At 42.8% G+C, this 22,286-nt stretch overlaps 1 protein-coding gene across 49 annotated transcripts in view; it reads right to left on the bottom strand.

Moving 5' to 3' along the window:
* Nucleotides 1-17,083: 17,083 nt before the first annotated feature.
* The window catches only part of BBX (BBX high mobility group box domain containing), a 136,882-nt gene continuing 131,679 nt past the window's right edge, over nt 17,084-22,286 (bottom strand). For 32 of the 49 annotated variants that reach the window (XM_086883253.1, XM_086883226.1, XM_086883218.1 and 29 more), the window contains one exon: nt 20,347-20,555. In XM_086883253.1, coding sequence (XP_086739379.1) covers nt 20,468-20,555 — 88 coding nt within the window. In that variant the 3' untranslated portion in view covers nt 20,347-20,467. Of the gene's footprint in view, nt 20,556-22,286 lie in introns of all 49 variants that reach the window. The other 17 variants (XM_086883237.1, XM_086883242.1, XM_086883230.1 and 14 more) reach the window with 1 other exon arrangement.

Raw genomic sequence — 22,286 nt, 5'->3', positions numbered from 1 at the left:
TGAAAGCATTTCTTCGTTCTCCAATGAATCTCTCTGCAAGACGTTGCCTTTGGCAAGCTGGCTCAAAGCATTCACCAAACGCTGCAACAAATGACAGAAAAGCTCCAGTGTGTGGCTGAAGATGTGGAGTTTACCAAAGCACAGCTCTGGAGGAGCCTGGAGCACACCCAAGCCTTCCCTCCACAAACCTGGGAGCACCTGCTGCCCAGGGCTTCCTCTGCCCAGGCCCAGCACAAACACAAGGTTCATTTGTTTGTACAAATAGTGCCTGCCATTACCAGCTGGACTAATGTGGAGAGGAAGGCATTTACCTCCCCAAGTACCTGCAGCAGCCCTTCTTTTTGGATATCTCATTTGTGCTGGCAAAAAATCCTTTAAGGATCCAATCTGCCCTATGGAAAAAAACAGCAAAAAACAACACCCAAACTGTCAGTCACAAATATGGCATAATAAGAAATTTTAAAAAGGGAAAAATATACAATATAGACACATGCATATAAAATATGCTTCATAATTGAGACTTCTCCAGTGCTCATTAGTTGCTGAATATAGATGTTGTGGGCTGCTGTACCCACTCAGAGCCACCAGCTTTGCTGCTGCCTACTTCACCAACTGATTCCTCCAGGTGGGATGTGCAAATAAGGCCAATTCCTGGCACAGGCATCTGAGGACACAAGAAGATTATTTGAGGGGGTCAAGGTCCAAGGGAGAAGCCCCACTGCTTAGAAATGGGAGTGATCTTTTTCCCCAATCATGCAAGATGAAGCCAGGCATTTCCTGGATACAAATCTCTGGTTCATTTCTGCTGATGCCAAAAAAAAAATAAAAAAAATTAAAAATTAAAAAAGGCCCTAGATACTTAACACACACCAAAAAAAAACCCAAACCAAAAAACCTAAAAAAACCACCCCAAAAAAACAAAAGCACGTTTTTTTTCCCCAGCAGGAGATGTGCAGATGGTAAGGGACCAAACTGGAGGTTTATACTTTTCAAGGGGTCATGTGCAGCAGCCTGTGCCCATGCCCTCTATCCAAGAAACCCAGCTTATGGTGCAGGGACCAGAGGGGCACAGGCAGGAGCTTGAGCAGGGCTGCACAAATGCAGAACTTTAAAAGTACTGTTGTGTTCACAGCTGCCACCATCTAGAGCATCAGTAGCCAGGGAACAATTCCAGTATTGTTAATTACTAGTAAGGATGGACTAAGGTGTACTTACATGTAGCATGCACAGATAGAGCCATGCAAAAAGCACCAAAAATGTGAAGGTCAGAACTAAAACAAAAAAAAATTTCTATTATGACTTACAAATGAGAGGTTTTTTACTGTTTTTTGGGGAGCTTTTCTGCACAGGCAGTGCCACCATTTTGACTTTTGCTTCAGGGTGGAATGGGGCAAAACAAACACCAGAAAATGATGCTGACTGATAAAGGCTGAGGTTTTTAGCAGCTTCTTTTCCCCAGACACCAAAGCTGTTTGTTTCTTACGATCTTTAGTGGGAGATGGGTTTACTCTGCTGGCCCCATCCCCTGAGCTGCTGCACAGGAGCAGGGCCATGCACTCACATCCCAGCTCCTGAGGAAGAGCCCTTTGGTGGGTGAGCAGCCTGAGCACAGCCCCTCCTGCTGAACTAGGGCTGTTGAGGGGAGGACAAAGCTCTGTGACCCCTTGGGAGGTGACAAGTGGCCTCTGAGCAGCCACAGCTGAGGAAGGGAAAGCAGTAGAGAAGGATGTGCTCCTCCTGCAAACACAGCCAAGGGTGCACTCCCACCAGCTGCATCTGGCAGTGAAATTTTTGAACCACATTAAAAACTCTGCCAGGTGTCAGGAGGGAGGAACTGCCGTGCAGGACTTGGCTCTCCCATTCAAAGCAAAGCAAAGCAAAGCAATGCAGCCCCAGACAAGCCGAGCAGGTCCGTGTGTGAGTGTTGCCTGGAGCAGTGTTCCAGCACTGGCAGTGTAGATGTGGGGATGGAGGATGCATTGTCCCTTGTGCAGGAAAGCACAGAGTGCCCCTGCTGTTACAGGACCTGAGCCTGGCATGAGCACAGAGCTCTGCCCATGCCCATTCCTCGGGGTGAAAAGCCAGCAGCATCAGGCTGTGGAGAAAGCCAGAGAGCCACAGTGCCAGTGCCAGCAGCTGCCACTGCTGTCCGTGCCAGAGAAGTGGCACGGGTGGTTATGAGCTCAGAAGACGCGCAGTGCCCCTCCTGTGTCCCCACGGTCTCCTCACGTCCTTAGGGCCGGCTGAGGAAGCAAGGCTCTGATGGCTCCTGGCTGCAGCTCCCTCCCTGGAGCAGGGAGTGCCAGGCTGCTGTCCTGGTGCCCACCTGGGCCCTGCCTTCTCCAGCTGTGGCTGCAGAGCCCCGCAGCAGCCCCGGCTCCCCGCAGCGCACGAGTAAGGAGCACACCGCTTGGCTTCAAAACATACAATATACTTTATTGCCTGCTATAGATAATCAAAGTGAGGAGTAAACACCATAGCTGGAAAAAGCAGAAAAGGACCAGGAGAAGGAAAAGAATATCCAGTCACCAAACAAGTTATCAGGCAATAAACCATACACAATATAAATAATCTGTTTCCCAAACAACTAAATCTTTATTTTGCTAATGGCCATTATATGGTTAATTATCAGTAGTAAAATCTCTGGATTTCCTTTTCTACACAGCATTAGTAGTAAGAAATATATAAGGGACTCTGCAGAAAGCAATACAAAGGAGTTATATACACAGGCACCTTCTGTGGAGCAAGAACAGAACCTCATCTAATAAGGAAGGGCTATCTACAAACCAGAAGACCATGGTAATACAATATTAGCTCAGACTTAGTTTAGCTGCAGCCTTTCCACAAGGTAGGCTAGCCAACTTATGTATACATATATATTTTAATATAGATATATATAGAGATTTATTATTTTAAAAATAACGTGAACTACCTGTAGTTCCTAGACTAATTTTAAAGAGGCAGTGTACCTTTCTGAAGCTTCATTTCAGGAAGTATATTAAAAATGGTATATAAAAGACTAGCAGACCCAAGCTCACGTATTGAGTCCTGATATCTTCCCTCCAACTTCTTTTTCTAACGCTATAGCTGCCACCTGCACTGACAGCAATGCCTTTAGTCATCTGGATTGCTATTTATGTTGCTGTAATTGCTACCACTAAGTTTACTGGATTATAGTGTTAGTAATTGTCGATTATAAATAGCAATAATGCTGCAGTACACTGTCAAAGCCTGCTGCGTTATGAAGATCTAGTCTGTATGTGCATGCAGAATTTTGTTGTTTAATCTAAAAGAACATTTCTCAAAGTGCTTCCCCTGTCAACCCCACCACATTTTTCAACCACATGGCAAGGGCTCCCCTCTCTCACCCAGGATCAAACTCTCAGCAGCCCTTCACACAGCACCCATTCATCTGACTTTGTTTTCAGTACATAACCCTTTCCTCTCACACAGCCAGTGTCCTCAAGGCTACTAAATATGACTTATTAAAATTAAAACTGACTATTTGAGGAAATGCTTTCAACACATTTTGGTCAAATCTCCAAGGGGGTCATTTGAGCCTCATGTTCCCCAGAGCAGGCAGGGAGAGTTGCTGGCTGCCCAGGAGCCAAGCCCAAGCTGCCAGCAGGGGATGAAGAAGGGAAAGACATTTGCAGAGAGCACAGTAAAGGCCCAGCAAGGTCCAGGGTGCCTTTTGTGCCACCCTTTTCCAGTCTGCTCCCTTTTTGTGTCTTGGGGTCCACTCACAAAAGCCAAGTGGGAGCACGCACATGCAGACAGGCAGCACCCCTTCCAATGGATTTCCTCCTAAAAACAGGGATGGAGGGATGAGGCCCCTCTTGTAAGCGGCACCACTTTGCTCTCAGCCCAACCCTCACTGCTCACACAAGATGCCACATCACTTTTGTTCATGACACAGACGTCACTTAACACATTCCCTGCCTGAGGGTTTCCAGAAGCCTCTTCCCAAATCAGAGCTCACACCCTGACACACAGCTGCTCTGCCTCGCTCTATCCCCCACAGCCTGCTGCCTTTCCTGTTGATGCCAAACCAGGATCCAGCCCATGTGACTTGGCATGGTCCCACCTGCACAAGTGACTGCTCTGCTCCCCTGGACCCCCAGCCAGGCACACACCACAGGCAGAAACAACCTCTGCTGCAAGCTCCAGTACCTGGCCAAAACACCCAGCACACACTCAACAGGAGTCATCTTTGATACAGCACAAGTCTTGTATCAAGAAAAGCACAGCAATAAACAGCTTCCCCTAATAATTCTGACATTTTGATAGCAGAGCTTAAAAGTAGGTATTTGAAAGAAGAATGCCCTGATGGAACAGGATGCATTTGCAGTGTTAGGGAAGGAAGGATGGTCTGTACCCAAGAGCATAGCTAGCATGAGCACTCAGCCCAGCAAACACATCCTTGCTGAACTGCGCCTTCTGCATCTTTGATTACAAAACAGTACAGACAGAAAGTTCCTGACTGGATTTCAAGTGAACTCAGAAGCAATCCAAGCAGCAGGTATCATTCTTTGTCTCATCCAGGTACCCACGGGGAGCAGGCAGGAAGTACCACAAGAAGAGGGGTGCACACAAAAGCTGGAAGTGGAGCTTTATGGTGCAGGATGTAAATTCTTCTGCAGATATCAGGAAAGCCAATGTGTAGGGACACTGCTTAAAACTCAGTCACTTCAGTCCCTGCATCACCACAGAGCATCACCTCACCTTATTTACGCCCTTAGACTTTGCTTTGCCATTGACACAGACTGTGCAAGCACAACACAAGAGAAATGCCCTTCTTTTGAGTATTTTGCTAAGGATTTTGTGCATGCAAGGGTAAGAGGATCAGAGTTATTTTTCAGCTCTGTTAGTAATTCCTCTCCAGCTCTACAGGACTCAAAGCACATGCTGATACTCAAGAGCAGGGAAAATGCAGGAAGCACCTTGCTATGCAGGGAGGAAGGGGGAAAAAAAAGGGCAAATTTTAAGTGAGAAGAAATTACACTGTAAAATCAGCTGAATATTCATCTGTACTGGCTGCTCTTGTGGTTTTTTGACTACTGAGTAAGAGGGTGTAATTTGGAAGTCATACTCTGGTTGATCTGCTATAAAGTGCAACTTTTTTTGTCACTTTGTCTCCACTGTAACTTGTTTTTACTTATTCCAGGTAGGGTTCCCAGGGGCGAGCAGCACTGAAAAAATCAGGGGGAGCACAAAGGTATGAGCAGGAGAAAAACTGTGAAACATGAAGGAGAACACTTTTCCTTCCCCAGGCATCACTAAAGACTACATCGATGGTGAAAGCTAAGGACTACTGAACATACTGGTTAATTTGCAACTGAAGTGCAGCCTGATAGGCATGCACCATATTTCACAGTTTGTGTGTGACAACAGGAGCAAAAATTCCTAGCACTAAGCCAGGGTGATTATTTGGCTTGGGGAAAATAATTTTATCCCTCCCACAAGCTTGGTTTCCCCTTTTATAGGGCCAGTTATTCCAATCACAAAGTTGTTGAGGAAATTGCATTTTCTAAACTGCTCTGTTTCCCCCTTTTCCTTTTTAAGCCATTAAATATTTTCTCTCTCAATGCTTGGAGAATGCTAACTTCTGCAGGGGGTTGTCTGTGGAGATACTGCCCTTCAAAATCAGTCTTTGGTCAGTACAGAGATTTCATCAAAGGCTCATTCTGGAACTGAACAGACCTGGGTGCTCCATCCATCCAAGCTCCTTGCCATATCCATGCCCATAACAGGGGCCAGATGTCACCTGGAGCAAGTGTCTCCAAGAAGCCTCTGCTTTGTGTCCTGCCCGTGGTACCACTTGTTTCAGCTCTTCACCACAGCACGCGGTCGCTGTGCCACTCTGCGGTGACTCCTGGGTGTCGGTGCCCAGCTCTGTGCCACCGCATGGAGCAGCTCTCCTTTGTTTGTTGGGGCAAACAAAGGGCACTGAGCCACCTCTGCCACTGCCTGCAGCTGTTCCCGGCCGAGCCCACGGAGCCATGGTGTGCAGGGCTGGTGCTGGGAGCCTCAGCAGCCCTGGGGAGCGTGGCTGGCCACGACCACAGCAGTGTGGGGCTACAAGGGGCTGCTGTGCACTGCAGGAGGCACCAGTGCTCCCGCTGCCCGGGCCAGGGCCTTTGCCATCGCCTTCCCCACCTCGAGCTCCGTGTGGCCACGCACAAGAGCAGGGCTGCTGGGTCTGGGGCAGGGTCCCAGCACATGCCATCGTGGCTGGGGCGATCTCTGCCCAGCGCCTGGAGCAGTAGAGTGCAGGAGATTTGCTGACCCATTTCTTGCAAGCCTGCAGTTTCTGGTGAGTGTGGCAAAGCCCTGCCCTAGCCAAGGCAGCAGGCACAGTGACCAGGAGTCCAGGCTGAGAGCCTCCTGATGAACCACAACAGGCAGAAAACGAAGGCAACTGCCCAGCTTGAGGGATGTGCTCTCCCCTTTGACTCCCCGTTGGATGCCTATTCCCAGTAATGGGTTCTCAGCATGATCTGTCACCCCGAGACTCCTCAATAAACTGTGGCATTGCCCCAGGTAAACTGGCACACAGCCCTTGTAATTCTCTGGCCCTGCTCCATTAGTCTCCTAAGTGCTTCAAAATGATTCCTCTAGTCCTCATTGGGAGCTGGAGAGAGTGTTGCAGACACAGCCACAGGTCCCTGGCCCAAAGCAGAGACCTGGGGATGTCCTGGTCCCTGCACTGCCAACACCACTGCACACAGCTCTCCCCACATTTGCCAGGGAGAGGCTGCATCACACCCCGGGCTGGGACCTTGCTGCAAGCGCAGGTGATGCTTTGCCAGCAGCATCCCAGCAGAGGACAGTCAGGAAAAAGGCTGCTCCAAGGCAGGAGGCAGCAGGGGAGGACAGCTGTAGGCCAAGGACAGGCTCTGGCCCCTGCTGGCCCTCCAGCCTCTCGCTGTGGCTGGCACAAGCACTGCCTAATGAAATGGATGATGTTCTCCTTTGGTCTCCTCCTCGTAATATGGCTTTACTGATGGCCTTGTAGTATCTGAAAAGGGTAACAAGGAAAAAGGCTGGCAAGCTGGGTTTGTTTGGGGCTGGTGATTTTTTGGTTTGGCTTTCAGATTTTTTACTGTCTGAACTCTGTAAAAAAAAAACAATTGAAGGCAACTACTGGATAGAAAACAGCATGAGGAGAAAGGTCTCTTTGAACCTCTCTGATATGGCTATTAACCATCAACCTGACACACCATTCGAAGAAAGAGGTTTAAAAAGGCATGGAGGAGTCCTGTGGTGACCAAAGTTGGGCTCCAAGTTGGTGCTCCTTGAAAATCTTCTCTCAGATTTTATCTGACCATTATTTTCTTTATAAAAACAGCTAAAATGCTCATCTATTTAATGTCATTTGAGGACACTGTCCTTTTCCCCTAAACCCTGAAATTTTGTACCTAGGCACTGGGGGAATAAACCATCCTCAAAAAGACAGTCAAACACTGGAAAAAACAGCATGGGAAATGGCTGATTCTCCATTATTAGAGGCTTTTAAGGATAAGTTCAACACCCACCCGTCCACCTGTCAGGTCTGTGCTAAGTATAGCTCAACCTGCCTTGGAAATTGTCTAGCTGATGTCTCCAAGTCCCTTTTGGCCCTGTGACTCTGCACCAAGTAAATACTGCCAAGATCTCGTCCTGCCACAACCCAGGATGTGTTTAATATCCTGTCTGGCTGTTTGGTTTTCTGCCTTAGCTTGCTATTTGTCCAGGAACACACACAAGCACTTTAGACATCCTATTAAGAGTCAGCTTAAGTCCTCACACACCACCAAAATCTTGTCTACTTCTATAGTCACCCTGTAAAAAGATGAAAATGGGGAGCAGCAAACCAAGATGAACATACAGAAATGTCCACCCTGACATTCAAAAGGTGTCACAGAAAGCTTTCCTTCAGCCTTTTTCCATCTTGAAAAATGTGACCGATTTGCTGACAAGTTGATAACAAACAAGAAAACCCCACACTGACAAGAACCACTGACTCTTTTAAGTGTTTTTCACTGCTTCTTGCCCATGGATTGCATGAGTTGGGCATGCATTCAAGGAGCCTCTTGTTTTTAAATCTGCTACAAGTAGCCCAAATAATCATGTGGTTTACGTAAAACATGACTTTGTCTTGAAAAAAAAAAAGAAGAAAAAAATGTCAAGCTAGGAGTGTGGGCCATTTTAAAACAGGCACTCACAAACATCAAGATGAAAAACCTTTAGGAAATACCAGCACTAGTGTGATGATGATGTGCAATGCTGCATTTCACGTAACACAATTGCCCAAAGCTGATCTCCCAGCCCCAGCTCCTCTCAGCTGGCTTATGGTGCACAATTAATGCAGCAACTTAACAGCAGCCAACCTGCAAGGAATAAAAGGAAGTGAACAAACAGCAGCAGCCATGCTGGTCTGCCATGCTCACCTATGGATGGCAGTGGGAATCCATCTGTTCACCACTTCTGCAGTAAGCAATTATTTTAGCAACTTGCTGACCCACTCTTACCATAGAAACACAAGCAGAAAATGCAGAATCACGTTTATGGAGGTGCTGGTCTTCCCTTACAGACTTGTCTGCACCCTGAGTTAATTCCCCCACCCCTATTTATAAATTTCACATGGGTGAAAAAAGATCTTCTAGGGACAGATTAAATTGTGAAAGTCTTTGGCATCCTTCCTCAATTCATGCTTCTTGATGACAGCAATGCTCAGTAACAATAACAAGGATAAAAAATGTCTTTACATCAGCAATTACACCAAGTGCACAGAGCCTTGAGACAACCACCATCACAACAGTATTTCAAGGAGATGGATGAAGTTTACAACAGCAAACACCTGGTGCTTCCACCACCAATCTCTGACTGAAACAACTCAAACCTGCAGAGAACTGCTCTCCCAACACAATCTCTGTCATGCAAAGTGCCTGGAACAGCTTTCAAACACAAGCAGGCGAGTGGCACAGAAATTAAAAGCAACATTTTACGAAATGACAAAACATGCAGGGCAAGAGCCCTTGGCTATGTGAATCCTGCAGGTGCAACTCAAACTGCAGTTGTCTGCAGCACCTGTCAGCTGCCATTCCTATCCCATCCCTTTGGATGCAGTGGGGCTGCTGCAGTTCCCAGTGCCTTTTCTGGAGAGAAAGCCATAATGCTGCATGTCTGATCCCACAGGCTGCCCCCATGTGGGCCTGCTCCCTTAGGCTAGGCTGTATGAGCAAGGTAACTGGAAAAGGCAATATAATGTTTATTTGAAGATTTCTTCAATAATAATGGAGGAAAAAGGTGTAATTGTCTGGGGATTGTCTTGTACTCCTTTAATTAAGAAATTTAGAAATGTGTTGAGTTTTATTTTCCAAGTTAAGGCTTAGCATGAGTTCATGTAAACATTATAGGTCTAACATGCAGTACTGAAGGGGGTTTGGTTTGGCTTTAAAAAAAACCCAAAAAAATAAAGTGAATTTAGGCCATGCACTGAAAAATGAACCATGCCAAATTTCCATAAACTGTGAATCTATTCTCACAATGAACTGTTAGGAGGAGGAAATAATTTATCAGGTTTCAAAAACCTGCAGGGTGCCTGGCCCTGCACTGGTGGACTTTCCTACAGAGAGCTGGGGCACAAGAAAGCCCTGGGGAGCTCAGCTTTGCTGCTCTATTCACTTCCCAGCAGGATACCACCCCCTGTGCCTATTTTTTTGCAGAAGCTGTGTTTGACACACAGCCATAGCTCATGAGAACTGTTTTTAAAATACTAATTAAAAAAAACACTGCAGGTTTTTCAGAGTTATGCAATAGGTTGGGAAGGTGTGGGATACTGTCCATCCTACTGAAAATCTGTGGTATGTTTTGCTACTGATGTCTACCAAGTGTTCAGCCTCTCAAAAAAAGAGGAGAAAAAGGCAAGATGACTGAAAAGCAAGGTGAAAGATTCACAAGTGAAGCTTGATGTTCTCGACTTCCTGCAACATGAGAAAACCATCCAAGACAGAGCTCTGTCTCCAAATATAAAGCATTTTCAGTGGGACAAAAAACACAACCAGTTCTTTTTAAACAGCTTTTATGCTGTTTATGTCCCTTGCATCCTGATAGAAAGAGATTTCCAGCAGCTGAGATTTGTGGGATGGTGGTTTAATGCTGAATAAAGATGCACATTCCAGACATGCCACCACATCCTCCAACAAGCACCGTCAGGTGTGACAGGCCAGTGCTGCTAAGGGACTCCCAACTACGTCTGAGGCAGCTCACTGCATCTAAAAAATTCCATTTGCCATTTTCTATTTATTTTAAGACTGTTTAAATAGATGTATTTGTGGCTTTATTTATCAAAAGTACTAAAAAATTACTCATCTTGCAAAGCACACTGAGTACTTTCTCAGTGGTCTAAAATCCCAGAAATTTCTATTTAAGAATACATTTTTATGTCATCATTAAAGATGCTTTAAAATCCCTGCTGGCAACCCTTGGCCTTTAACTAGAGAATCACAGTGCCAAGATGGAACAGGAAATATCTGTTTTTTGTCTAGGTTCTTTAAACTAGTTGTAGTTTAACAGAGTCCATGAACATGAAGCTAATGCTTTTATATTGACTCCTGTGTATTATGGTGTTTTCAAGGTTCTCACCCACGAAACATATCATGGGTAAAAATTCTCATAAATTAGTTGCTTAAAAAAATGCAACCCTTCATCCCTAAGAGATTTCCTTGCTGGTATGGATTTCTGCATGAGAAGTAGTTACCTTCACTTTGAAAGATCCCAGAGCTCAATTAACTATGTCCTAAATGTGGTGCACTACAGACAGTCACTACGAAAGAAAAATTACGTATCAGAGTTAAACAGCCACACAGTAAATGCTTCCCTCCATTACTTTGCAGTGTAAAACTATGCCTTGTGCCAGCCAAGAACGGTATATTTTCTTAAGACAGCAATAAGAATTCTCTTAATTACCGATTCAAATAATGATGAGCACTTGATATTATTTATGATGTACTTGCAGGGAAGCATTCATTAGCAACACTTACACCATGTGCCAAATACATCTGTCATCTGTGAGTGAATGGGATGGTTTAGAACTGCATCACTCCTTAAGCAACTCACACATTACTTCTAACTGAAAGTTATTGCTACAGGCACTGAAGCAAAACACTGCAACCATTCCAAGCCACAGACTTGAACTGTAATTTCTACTTTTTTTTTTCAGACTGCTTGGCAAACCTTGCTCTTGAAATTGGAATCTCTTGAAGACAATGAATTGTCCATCTGCTGTGATGGTAATTTCCCTGCCACCTTATTTCCGTTAGAAAACACTGCTCTTCAAAACAAAAGCAAACACAGCCTTATTGCCACAACCTGTCAATCTCTGCACCGCCTACTGAAACCTGGAAGCTCATGAAGGTCCAACTTCACCGTCGAGTTCCCAGCTGGGTTTGTTTCACTTTGTATTACAAAAATCTATCTAGGCAGCTGCAGGCAAGCACAGATCCCACACAAAGCTGTCGAGGCACTGACAAACTTTTTGCCATTCTAAAATGGAGAGGGCTGTCGCGAAAGAACGTCCCTCTGCCAGAGCCCAGTCCATGACAAACACCACAGCTGGAAGTCCCAAACCAGATGAATCATCTCAGAATGTAACAGGGAATTGTCTGTCTGTCAAGACAGAGATGTGCAGTGAATTTGCTTCAAATGATATCACTCTGACTGACACCATTGCCTGAACCAATGACATTGGTTTTGCAAGACTGAAAACACATGAACTCCAAAGCCATTGCAAAAGCCATTACTATTGGACACCAAAACCAAAACTAAGTATTTTAAACTATTGACAGATTGGGACTATCTGATTTCCAAATTCTCCTTAACTCCTAAAAACAGTAGAGTGTTTTAATAACCCAGTGGTGCTGACCAGGTGTCAAGGGAACCCACCCTTGGAAGGGAGTTGATGCTCAGATTGGTCTGACAGAAGCCAGATGGTTTGCTCTAACTGGGAAGCCTTTGGTGGGCCATACCTGGAACTTGTACTCAAAAAATGTATTCCAAAAACTTCTTTTGGATTGGAAGGACACCTCCCAGGACCTCAGGTTTTCTCTTTCCCACCCTTTTTGTTTTCTTAAATTGGATGTTGTTTGACGGCAACACCTGATTTTTCTTAGTGTGCTGCAATGTCGTTTTGACTCAACTGGCTTGATTTTTGAGTCTGTTTCAATTAGTTCCTCGTTTCACAGGCTGACAAATAAGCTAAAGTGCTGCTTTATAAGGAATACAAGTTTTGTATGTTGTACTTCATATAGGCTGGATTTTCAACTGGAGTTTCAGCTGGGCCTGCAGCAGTGACACTGTGGGCCAGTGCACTTATGCTGAACATCTAAATCGGAAATAACCAATAAAGCCTTGATGAAGTTTCAAGTATGTTTTAAATACAACTGTATTAGAGCTCAATTTCTTACTGTTGCTGTGCCAAGAAAGTCCACAAAAAAGAATCTGACACTGGATAGAAGGTAGATGTTTTATCTTATAGGCTTTATTTCAGAAAACAAAACAAAACAGAACTTTGCAGCAGAGATAGGAACGCATCTCGTATTTTGTTACAAAGTGCTAGTGTCCTACTGGAGAATCGACAGCCCCACGAGCTGGTGTATAGCATGGCTACTGTATGCCCAGGTATTCTGTGTGCCTCACTCCATGTTGTCACATTGTAGGAAAAAAATAGTCTTTCTGAAAGCAGTGTTAGCTGTACATTAAAAAACTCCGGGATGAACAATGGAAGGGACCCAACAAATGGTATCGAGGGGAGAATAGTAGTGTCTAGCAAAGAACGTGGCACTTGAGTCAGATGATGCCTTTCCACTGTTTTTTCAGAAGTATCAGTGGAAATTTACCTTACCTGACAGTTAAGAGTCAGTGTCATGCCATGCAGTTGCAAAAAGCAACCTGAGTGGGAGCTGGGTAAAAAAACAGATCTAGATGCACTGAGAATTAGCTGAGTTCAGCAGGTCTTTAGTTGGAAGAACCAAACGAGAGCAGAGGAGAAAATATGGGACTTCAAGGAATGAAGATGACTGTTTTAAGGTACTCTAGTAATAAAAAAAGTGAATAGTGACTTCAAGGTACCTGACTGGGCACCCGATACTGACAGAACATGTATTTCTTAAAATTTCTTCCACATTTTTTGCTGGCTGCATGAGAACTTTCCTTCCCCTTCCATATGACCTTTACATGGCCTTTAAGGCTGAAGCTTTTCCATTCCTGGTGTTTCTTTGCAGAGATACTGACGCATACCCAGTGAAGGCAGTGCAAGATTGCATACGTTTCTTCTTTCCTGAGTAAATAGCACATAGATAAAAAAAGCCACAAACCTAAAGGTTTCCCTTCTGCTGCTTTTGACTCAGAGACAGGAGATCTGCTCCCGTGTGAACAGCCAGTGTCTACTGGCTTCATGAAGTCTGTTCCAGGGTCTTCTGTGTTCCAAAAATACACTGCAATCAAGGAGGTTTCAGGCATCCAGGGACAGAAGAAGAGAAGATCCCCAACAGTCTAACTTTCAAGCCTGAAGAGGGTAAAATATATGGGCAGAGCAGATTCCTGGTTTAAACAACTTTCCAAAGTAGTGGGAACTTACTACCTTTAAGTTTAAGCATTGATGTCACTTGCTACTTATTTCTAAAAGAGAAACCATTTCTGAGTAAGTTCTTTTATGTCCAGAGACTGAAATCATACCAAGGGCTTCTTCTGTGGGATTAACTTCTCTTTTATCTTTGTTGACTATCAACAACTTCCCAATTGTGCAAGAAGACAAAACCTACAAACACGAAGTAGATACCTAGGAAGTTCAGAAGAAAAGCCAAACTTTTCTTCCAAAGCCTAGCTGCACCAAGTCCTGGCTCTCTCTGTCCCATAATCTCCAGCTTCATGCAAACCTAAGTCCACAGAATTTTGGTGTACATGAATGGATCTGTGGATCTTCTAAACAATGTCAACAGTGCTGAGCCGGGCTCAGAAGTTTTAAGAAATAAAATGGAAGCTCCCAATATAGACACATATAAGGAAGAACAATGGGCAGAAGTTCTTTGCAAAGTAAATGACATATTCACAGTCATGGTGTAGAAGCTAAATGGATGATCTGACATAAAACTACAGCTTACAGTTTTGAGGGTCCATCTCTGGGTTTTGGCATCTTCCATTTTCACATGAAAATGAGCTTGTTTGAATATACACAACCAACAAGTTCATACTGTAGCTAAAAACAAATTCTGCAAATACTGCTAACTCAGCCATATGTTAAAGTAAACAATCATTTGATGGTAAAGCAGCTGAAGTATCAAAGAAGCTCCATTTGAATAGTATTTATTTGCAATCATTAGTTTTAAATGGGAAACTGTTTACAGGCACACACTAGATAACCAAAATAGAATGGACATAAAGAAATCTATTTAAAGGTCCTTATCAAATATTTCAAATATTTTATTAAATATTTTATTCAGTTTCATTATCACAGTTTAATGTACTTTAGCATGTTATACACATGACTTAACATGTGCACTTAAAAGTATCAAATTAGAGGTTTTTGAATAAAATATGACATTCTATAAATGTGCTTATTGACTTAACTACACACGACTAAGAAGGCAGTAGCTCTTATACCATTGATGGAGATGAACTATTGTAAGGCATGTTTACACCAAACTTTGGAGAGAATAAAACCATATACTAGGTCAAAATTCAGTGGAAATACATGTGAGAATAGAAGTTGAAGGATTGGGCTCCAAGAAGAAAGATCATAGCAAATCAGTTGTGTTAAAACTGTCAACAGATACTGGTTATTAAAAGCAAACACTGCTGAGAAAGGTTTTTGTAGCATCCAGGTCAGCAGGATCTGTGTTTTTTTCAGGTGTGATTTTTGAAACTCACACCTTATGGTGTGTAATGTGAAGAAAAGATACTAAAATCTAGCAAGGAAGTCGGAAAACTATCATCTGGGAAACTTCAAGTTGTTTTATGAGCGAACATGGGAACACTTGAGTACAGAGTCCATGCTGGCAGTCACTGCACTCCGATGTGTGTATGTGAACGTATGCACACATGCAGACACATGCACATACATGCCTCTCCTGCTTTTGTCACCCTTAAAGACTCAACCACTGACTGGAGTATAGCAGTAACAAGGCTTCAGCTGTGGAGCTGAAAAGAGCAGTCTAGACCATTACATTCGAGAACCCAGTCAGCTTTCCTGAACCGGTGTGGTTTTTCCAGTGGAGTACAGCATGGGTCTGGTGGTATATGCTAACAGCCAAGACCCAGAAACTACGATAGAACTCTCTGGAAGAACTCCACAAATGTTAAACTATTTGCAGTCATTTTTAAAATTCCACCTCAATGAAGGCCCTAGGTCATGATGATGTGCTTCCCCCAGGAACATCACGCAAGCCCAAGCTTAAATCCAAGAGCATAGTGGTCCATGACTGGGGCTCCCACACCGTCACAGTGACAACAATGCTGCCCCTTAAGGAAGGAGAGCTTCCAGCCTAAGCTTGGGTATGTTGCTGAGTGGAGATCTCATGTCAAGTCTTCCTAGATTTCTGCCATCAAAGAATTAGTGGGGGAACATAAAATAGACGTCCATCTCATAAGCTTCAAAGCTGTCAATTCAGTACAGAATATTGAGTATATAAATGACTATGGTAGACTTCGGTGAGAGCATAAACCTCACTGTGCCCTTTTCTTGGGGAATTCAGGGGAGGAGGCAAGTAACCCTTTCACAGCCTAAACATGTACTTGTTCATGGCACTCATTGTCCTGAAGTGCCTCAGCATCCTGGCAGCCGTAGCTGACAGTTCAAAAATATGTACAAGGTAGGGAGAATGCCATGAGTATTGCAAAACATGGCAAAGGAGCTCTTCAACCTATCAAATAAGCACAGCAAACAAACAGCATCTAATGGATAACGTAGGGTATACAACACACGAGTAGCACAGTTATGTCTCCTTGTGAAATGAGGAATGCGAACATAAACTCCAGAAAGAAGTTTCAAGAGCAGCACGTGGCTCACTCAAACACCTCTGGAAACATCAGAAGTCCACCACCCCATGAGCACTGCATCTTCTGCTGTTACAGAAACTGATCTCACTGAACCAAGCAGAGCTAGTGGGCCCACGCTGTGCAACCCACATGACTGTGGCAGAAGTCAAACAAAAACGCTCCAGCAACATAGTTTGGCTACCACTGTATATTCAGCCTTTATGGTGTCTGTGCTATATAAATGTTGCTCTTGGAAAATAAACACACAGCGATATACAAATGGTATCAATGGCCAAAAAGATTACATGATCAAGCCTGAAAGCAAATGGAAGTTAACAAAAGTAGTCTTTTAGGAGAGGTAGCCATATTAGGCTCAGCATTCAAAGAAAAGGGAGTGCACTCAAAAGGGTCAACATACATTATAGTGTCTTGTAGACCCATCATGTTTCTGGTTTCCTACATCATTTTTTTGCAGAATGTACACACCAGGCACACACATGTGCGCGCGCACACACACACACACACACACACATCCACACCCCTATATATATACATCTAAATTTTTTTCTAATTCCCCTTTGTTGCCATAACGTTTCCATACTGAGAATAAAGGACAGCTTTCCTTACATACTCTCTTAGCTGTCCCATGTCTATAACTTGCTTTCCGTTGGTTCAGTATCTGTACAGTAGCTAAACAGGCAGTGGAAATTAAAACTGCTTCAATTAATTCGATTCAATGTAAAAGACAGCATCCAAACTATAAGGCATTCCCTTGTACTGACATGACTTACAACTCTCTACTTGATACCAACTGCAGAATGCTCTTCAGCCTTGGGCTACAAAGGCAGCTTTCACCCAAATAATAAAGACCAAAGCTGGAATTGAAACACCACAAATCCACACACTTCTACCAGTCCCTTGTTCTTGTGCCCCTGTCCAACAACGCTTACCATTTTAATTTCAAAAGTCATGCACCAATGCTATAAAATAGAAACCCAAACTACCAAGAAGTCTCTTGCTCCTGACTTTGGGATACTGTATTAGTATAAAAGAGTACTCAGTCATCTTAAATAAATAGATTCTTTTCTATTTTTCAGCACATTCAAGGGGTAGTTACTGCCAAAAGCAGAGCATTAAGTAATCTCCATAGATGTTTTCAGAATCATTTAGTCAGAAAAGACCTGTAAGAAGATATGGAGTTTTGATTGATTTGGTCTAATACCTGGAAAATAGTCTACTGTGGGGATAAGAATCTGCATCTCAAATGTTCTGCAGAACGTATTTCCCATATTTGTATACAGTACTAGAACAATTAAGAAGACATTACAGTAATTTTCTCCCAGCTGCTTAGATCTGTAGCTTCGGCTACGACAATGCATTTTGTATGCCTCAGAACTATGAAATATCGAAGATGACTAAATAAATAAAAGCCAACAAAAACTGGGACAGTACTGCATTTTACACTTGAGACAAGATTCCCCCCTCCCATGGATAAGTTACAGAGGACAACTACAGTAAATGCTTGTCTTTTTTTCAAAGAAAGATTTATACACAGGTTCAGATCCAGAAAATAATGTGAAATGCATAAATATTGATAGCTTTAGCTAAGTTAAAATGGGTTCAGTAAAGTATGATACAACATATTCAGAATAAACAAAGCAGAAAAGCATCATATTTTGGTTTGCTTGAGATATACATAAGGTGCAACAATTTCTTCTCTAGAGGCATTTGTGGACAACGTGTTAACAGATAACAGTGTTTGCTGGTATACTGAAGTACACACAATAGCAGTAAGATTTTCCAAAATGAAAGCAGCTGAAATTAATAAAAATTAAAACAAAACAAACAAGGAAAAAACCCAACCCCAATACAGTAAGATATTGGTCTGAAGTTTTTGTTGTGCTAACAGACTTTGTTACCTGAAAATACTGATACCCCTTCTAGTAGATTCAGGGAAAATTCTAGCTACTCAAATCAAGACATCACTCAGAGAACCAACAAAGGCAAATGCCTAGTGAACTATAAAGCTTTGCAGGATTTCTGCTACTCTCAGTGCCTAATCGCTTAAAAATTAAGCATATCTACAAAAAGGTTTATAAGTATCTGAAAACAGTCATATCCAGTAAACTGACCCAACCCTACCCCTTCTCTAAGGGAAAGTCAAGGAAAAGCAGATCAAGTAAGATATTAATTAATATAGAAAAAAGTAATTTTCTGTTTCTTTTAAAAAAGGTACCATTAATATACAGAAATATCTCCAGGAACAATATTGAAATTTAAATTGAGGAAGGATGGGGTGCTTTGACAAAAATATATCTACTCTAAAGGTTTCTAGAGAAATAAGTTAGTACCATTGTCAACGTGAACGGCCTGCACTGTAACATATTTGGATTTCAGCTAATTATAAAGTGGTCCAAAACTCCAACAGCCACCCTGCTGTGACCCACAAGTTTTAAGTCTTTTAAGATTTTCTTGTCTTGTTAAAATAACTTATAAAACTTTAATAAAATCTTATTTAAAATACCACCATAGGCTGCAATGGCATTCTAGGGGCCCTTAGACATTTATTCACCTGAATTTTAAAAAAGCCTTTTCACTGACTCATTGGTTTGTAAATTTTGTTGTTCTTCTTGTTCCCTTCTTCCAACACATGCATCCTCAATGGTGCTGTTTCAGTGACACTTCCCCAGCTACCTGCCTTTTGTCAGACCTTCAATCCTTTCTTAAAAACTCTTGTGGTACATTGTATATTGTTTCCTGACACTGAACCAGAAACTTTCACTTAACTACAACAATGAAAGGCTAAACCTAGCAAGCATTAATAGTTACTGTCCATATGGCTATTACATCAAATCAGTTACAAAATAACCCCAAAACACATTATCAATTCAGTCAAGTATAAATAAGAATGCCTGATAGAATGATGTAAACTCGCATCATTTAAAGACTTAATTCAAAGAACTTCAAACTCAATCTAATACTATCAAAAAGTTCAGCCGGTATGACGAAGACTAATAGAAAATTATTGCTGGAGTCCAATTTGGTAAATTGTGCTACAATGCAAAAAGTAGGGAAACATCTTGTGCTATAGAAGAAGTACCCTGTTGAATTTGTAGCTTTAGATCAATTACTAGTGATCATTTTGCATCTATTGGTAGGAATCAATGCTTGGTTATATAAGAGTGTAAGTCGGAATAGTGAAGGTAACAGGCCAAGTGATACACTTGGCCTGCTTTTGGGATGTATTTATGAGAGCAAAACACAAAAATTCTACACAAGCAGAGACAGAAACTGGCAGATGGATCTGTTTGGTAGTCTGAATTCAGTCAAACGCTACTCTTCAGTTGTAGTTTAACTGTATACAGCTTTCCACTTCACCAACACAAACTGTAATCGGCCCTTTAGGCAAACTCTGAAGCTGATTTGGACTGTGCATAGTAACTACAACAATGCCAGTGTCTGTAAAATGTAAAAGGTATGTGTATTGGTGTACACTATGTCGAAAAGTCATGGTTTTAAGTTTTTCAGAACTGTGAAATAATACTAAGGTCACTTTTGAAAAACGCATTTGCAGTACTTTTTGTTTACAGGAAAGTTTCACCAAGTCACTCAGATACTTATGCAAAAATAAAGGAACCCTCCAAGGCATGAAAGACAAGTCAATTATCTGCAGTATTCTCTTTTCCATACACCACTCTTTTTCTAATGCACATCATCCTGGTTATTCAAAGCTAAATTAAAAAGAAACAAACCCAAATGTAGCCTGTCAGAACTTCTCCCAGTAAACTCTACCACTCTGGTGGCAAATATAAAAGTGCAGAACATCTGGACCACGTGGCTGCCCAAACACCGCTAACAATGGTACATCTGTCCAGGCTGCCTTGAGTTCTCTGGAACAGGTTTTAAATTCATTCTACAATATAAACGTAGGCATAACCTATTAATATAAACCATCTTAGAACTTAAATCTTCATGTACAAAAATGACTAAGAATATCTAATAGTAACTAGTGCAGTGCGTCAGTGTTTTTGTTGGTTTTTTTTTTTTCTTTTTCTTTTTCATTTAGAATAACTAGGTATTATATGAAACTAGTTGTCTTACTCTCTGGTTGGTAAAAGAGATGCTGTGTGAGCTAACAGTAAAGGCAGCCTTTTTCACACCAACCACCTGTTTACTGTTTAAAAGCCTTCAATAGAAAGCAAGCTCTGGGATCATTCCACTCCATTTCAGTTCATTAACAGACAACATCACCCTCCTACATACTGGGATTCCAATTTGAGGACCTGGCCCAAGTTGCTAACGTCTGGCTTCCAGTGAATTCTGGGCCACTCAGAGCAATAAGCACTTTATTGCAGTCTCTAGTTCCATCATATGGACTGACTAGCTTCCCTTGGTAAAGACAAGGCTAGGATATTAGGTAAAGCACAATGTTTTACAATAAAGTGGAGCTTCACTGGTCAGCGCAGGAAATAAGCACTGGAGCCTGAGACATTTCATTTGGCTGTCCATCATGTGGGAGAGGTGTGGCCCTCTGACTTCTGCAAAAGAAGAAAAGAAAAGCCACCCATCAGTACTTGGAGCATGGGAGGTGCTGTTATCAGACCAGAAAGGCCGGGAAGTGGCAGCTGTTCGGTTCAGACCCGACACCGCAGCACCATAACTCCTCACTGCTGCAGGTGCTCACATACTCTGGTTACATGTGCTTTCAGAGGTGTCCCTGCAACAGTGACACAATATCCTGAGGACAACCTACATCAAAATGCAAAGGCAGGAAAAAACAAGATGTGACGGGTTTTGAGTGCACAAAGCAAAATCCACAGCATAAGAGTAAGTTAAGAGTGCGCCAGCGGTGTGACCCATTTTGTGAGGGAGCTGCTGCAGCCCTCAGAAGCAGAGCACACAGCACATGTGGCAGAAGAAGGTAAACGCACAGAGGCACAGATCACATCAGTGCGAGTTAACAGACAGCTTTTAAGCAATATGGAAATATACTCAACAGCAGAGTTGCTCTGGGATTCCTCCACATTGCATGACTACTTCAGCCTAGCACATCTCTTTCATTACTACAGCAGCATTTATTTACAAATGATCCCTTGGAACAAGGTATGACAAAAATAAACTGCCAGAATTATGTGCTGGAAATCAACATCAGTTCCAGTACCAAATGGACTAGGGAGAAATCCATTGCAGCTTGCCTTTTAAAATACATACAACCAAGCATGTCACTGCCTGTTATTTACTCTCACAGGTGAGGTTCTATTTTTGTTACAGTATTTGCCATTGGTAGCAGCGAAAATCTGGGGCCTGCTTCTTATTTACACCAGGGCCACTTTATCTCACTCTGGCCCACCTAAAACCCCCAGCAGAAATCCACAGCAGAGGTACTCATGTACTTCACACAACTGGAGTGCAATGAAGCGGCCTTGGCACCAAATGCAGCTCAGACTTATGGTGCTTAACCAGGGCATGCATGAGGTATGTAAAGCTAAGAAAGACCACAAATGAAAATCATGCTGCCAGAAGAATTCCATGTCCCAAGGCTCTGTGAAACTATTTAATAAATTAAGTTCAGACACTGAAGAAACACATCAAGCAAACCTCCCATTATTTTCTTCACGTTTCTGGCTATTTGAAAATAAAGTGAGTTACAAAAGGTAACAACAGTTGACAGAGTAGAAAACGGAGAAGCATCTAGCCTGTAAGATTTAGGTCTCTGTTTTGACTTCCATTTGCCAAATCTGTGAGAGACGTGGTTAACTTTCCACTGAAGAGTCCTCCCACTGTCATTTCACTTCCCTCAGGGTGATTACAAACTGGCATTTCCAACAGTTGTGGGATATTTGCCCATTTGGTGTTTTCAGGCCTTATGACAGGTGCTGTATTGCTTGAGCTACATAATAACATGACAAAAGATGGGATTCAAAGAGAAAGACCCAAGCACCAAGCTCTGCAAAACATTAGCTTGCTTCAACAAGGACAAGAGGACAAGAACTCTTAAGAGGCACAAGGAAGAAAAACCACAGCAGAGCAAATCCTGTTGCTTCTATGCATTTCTGGTCAGTGTTAACAGCAGCCAATGAAACCACAATGGTGTGAATGAGAGCAGAGCTTAGCACAGCGCCTCTGCGAGTCCCATTTTGTTGCTTATGATGACTGACAGGCTGACTGCAGTGTGAAATCACTTCTCACCCAAAACAGTACTACTAAACCAAGACAACAGCTTCTGCAGAGAGGAACCAGCAGATCTGTTTCTTGTAGGGTTCCTGAGC

This window comes from Cyanistes caeruleus, chromosome 3 (genome assembly GCF_971803275.1).
Source record: "Cyanistes caeruleus chromosome 3, bCyaCae1.hap1.1, whole genome shotgun sequence".
Lineage (NCBI taxonomy): Eukaryota > Metazoa > Chordata > Aves > Passeriformes > Paridae > Cyanistes > Cyanistes caeruleus.
Note: the sequence above shows the minus strand (reverse complement) of the source record. Positions and strands in the feature narration are given on the sequence as shown.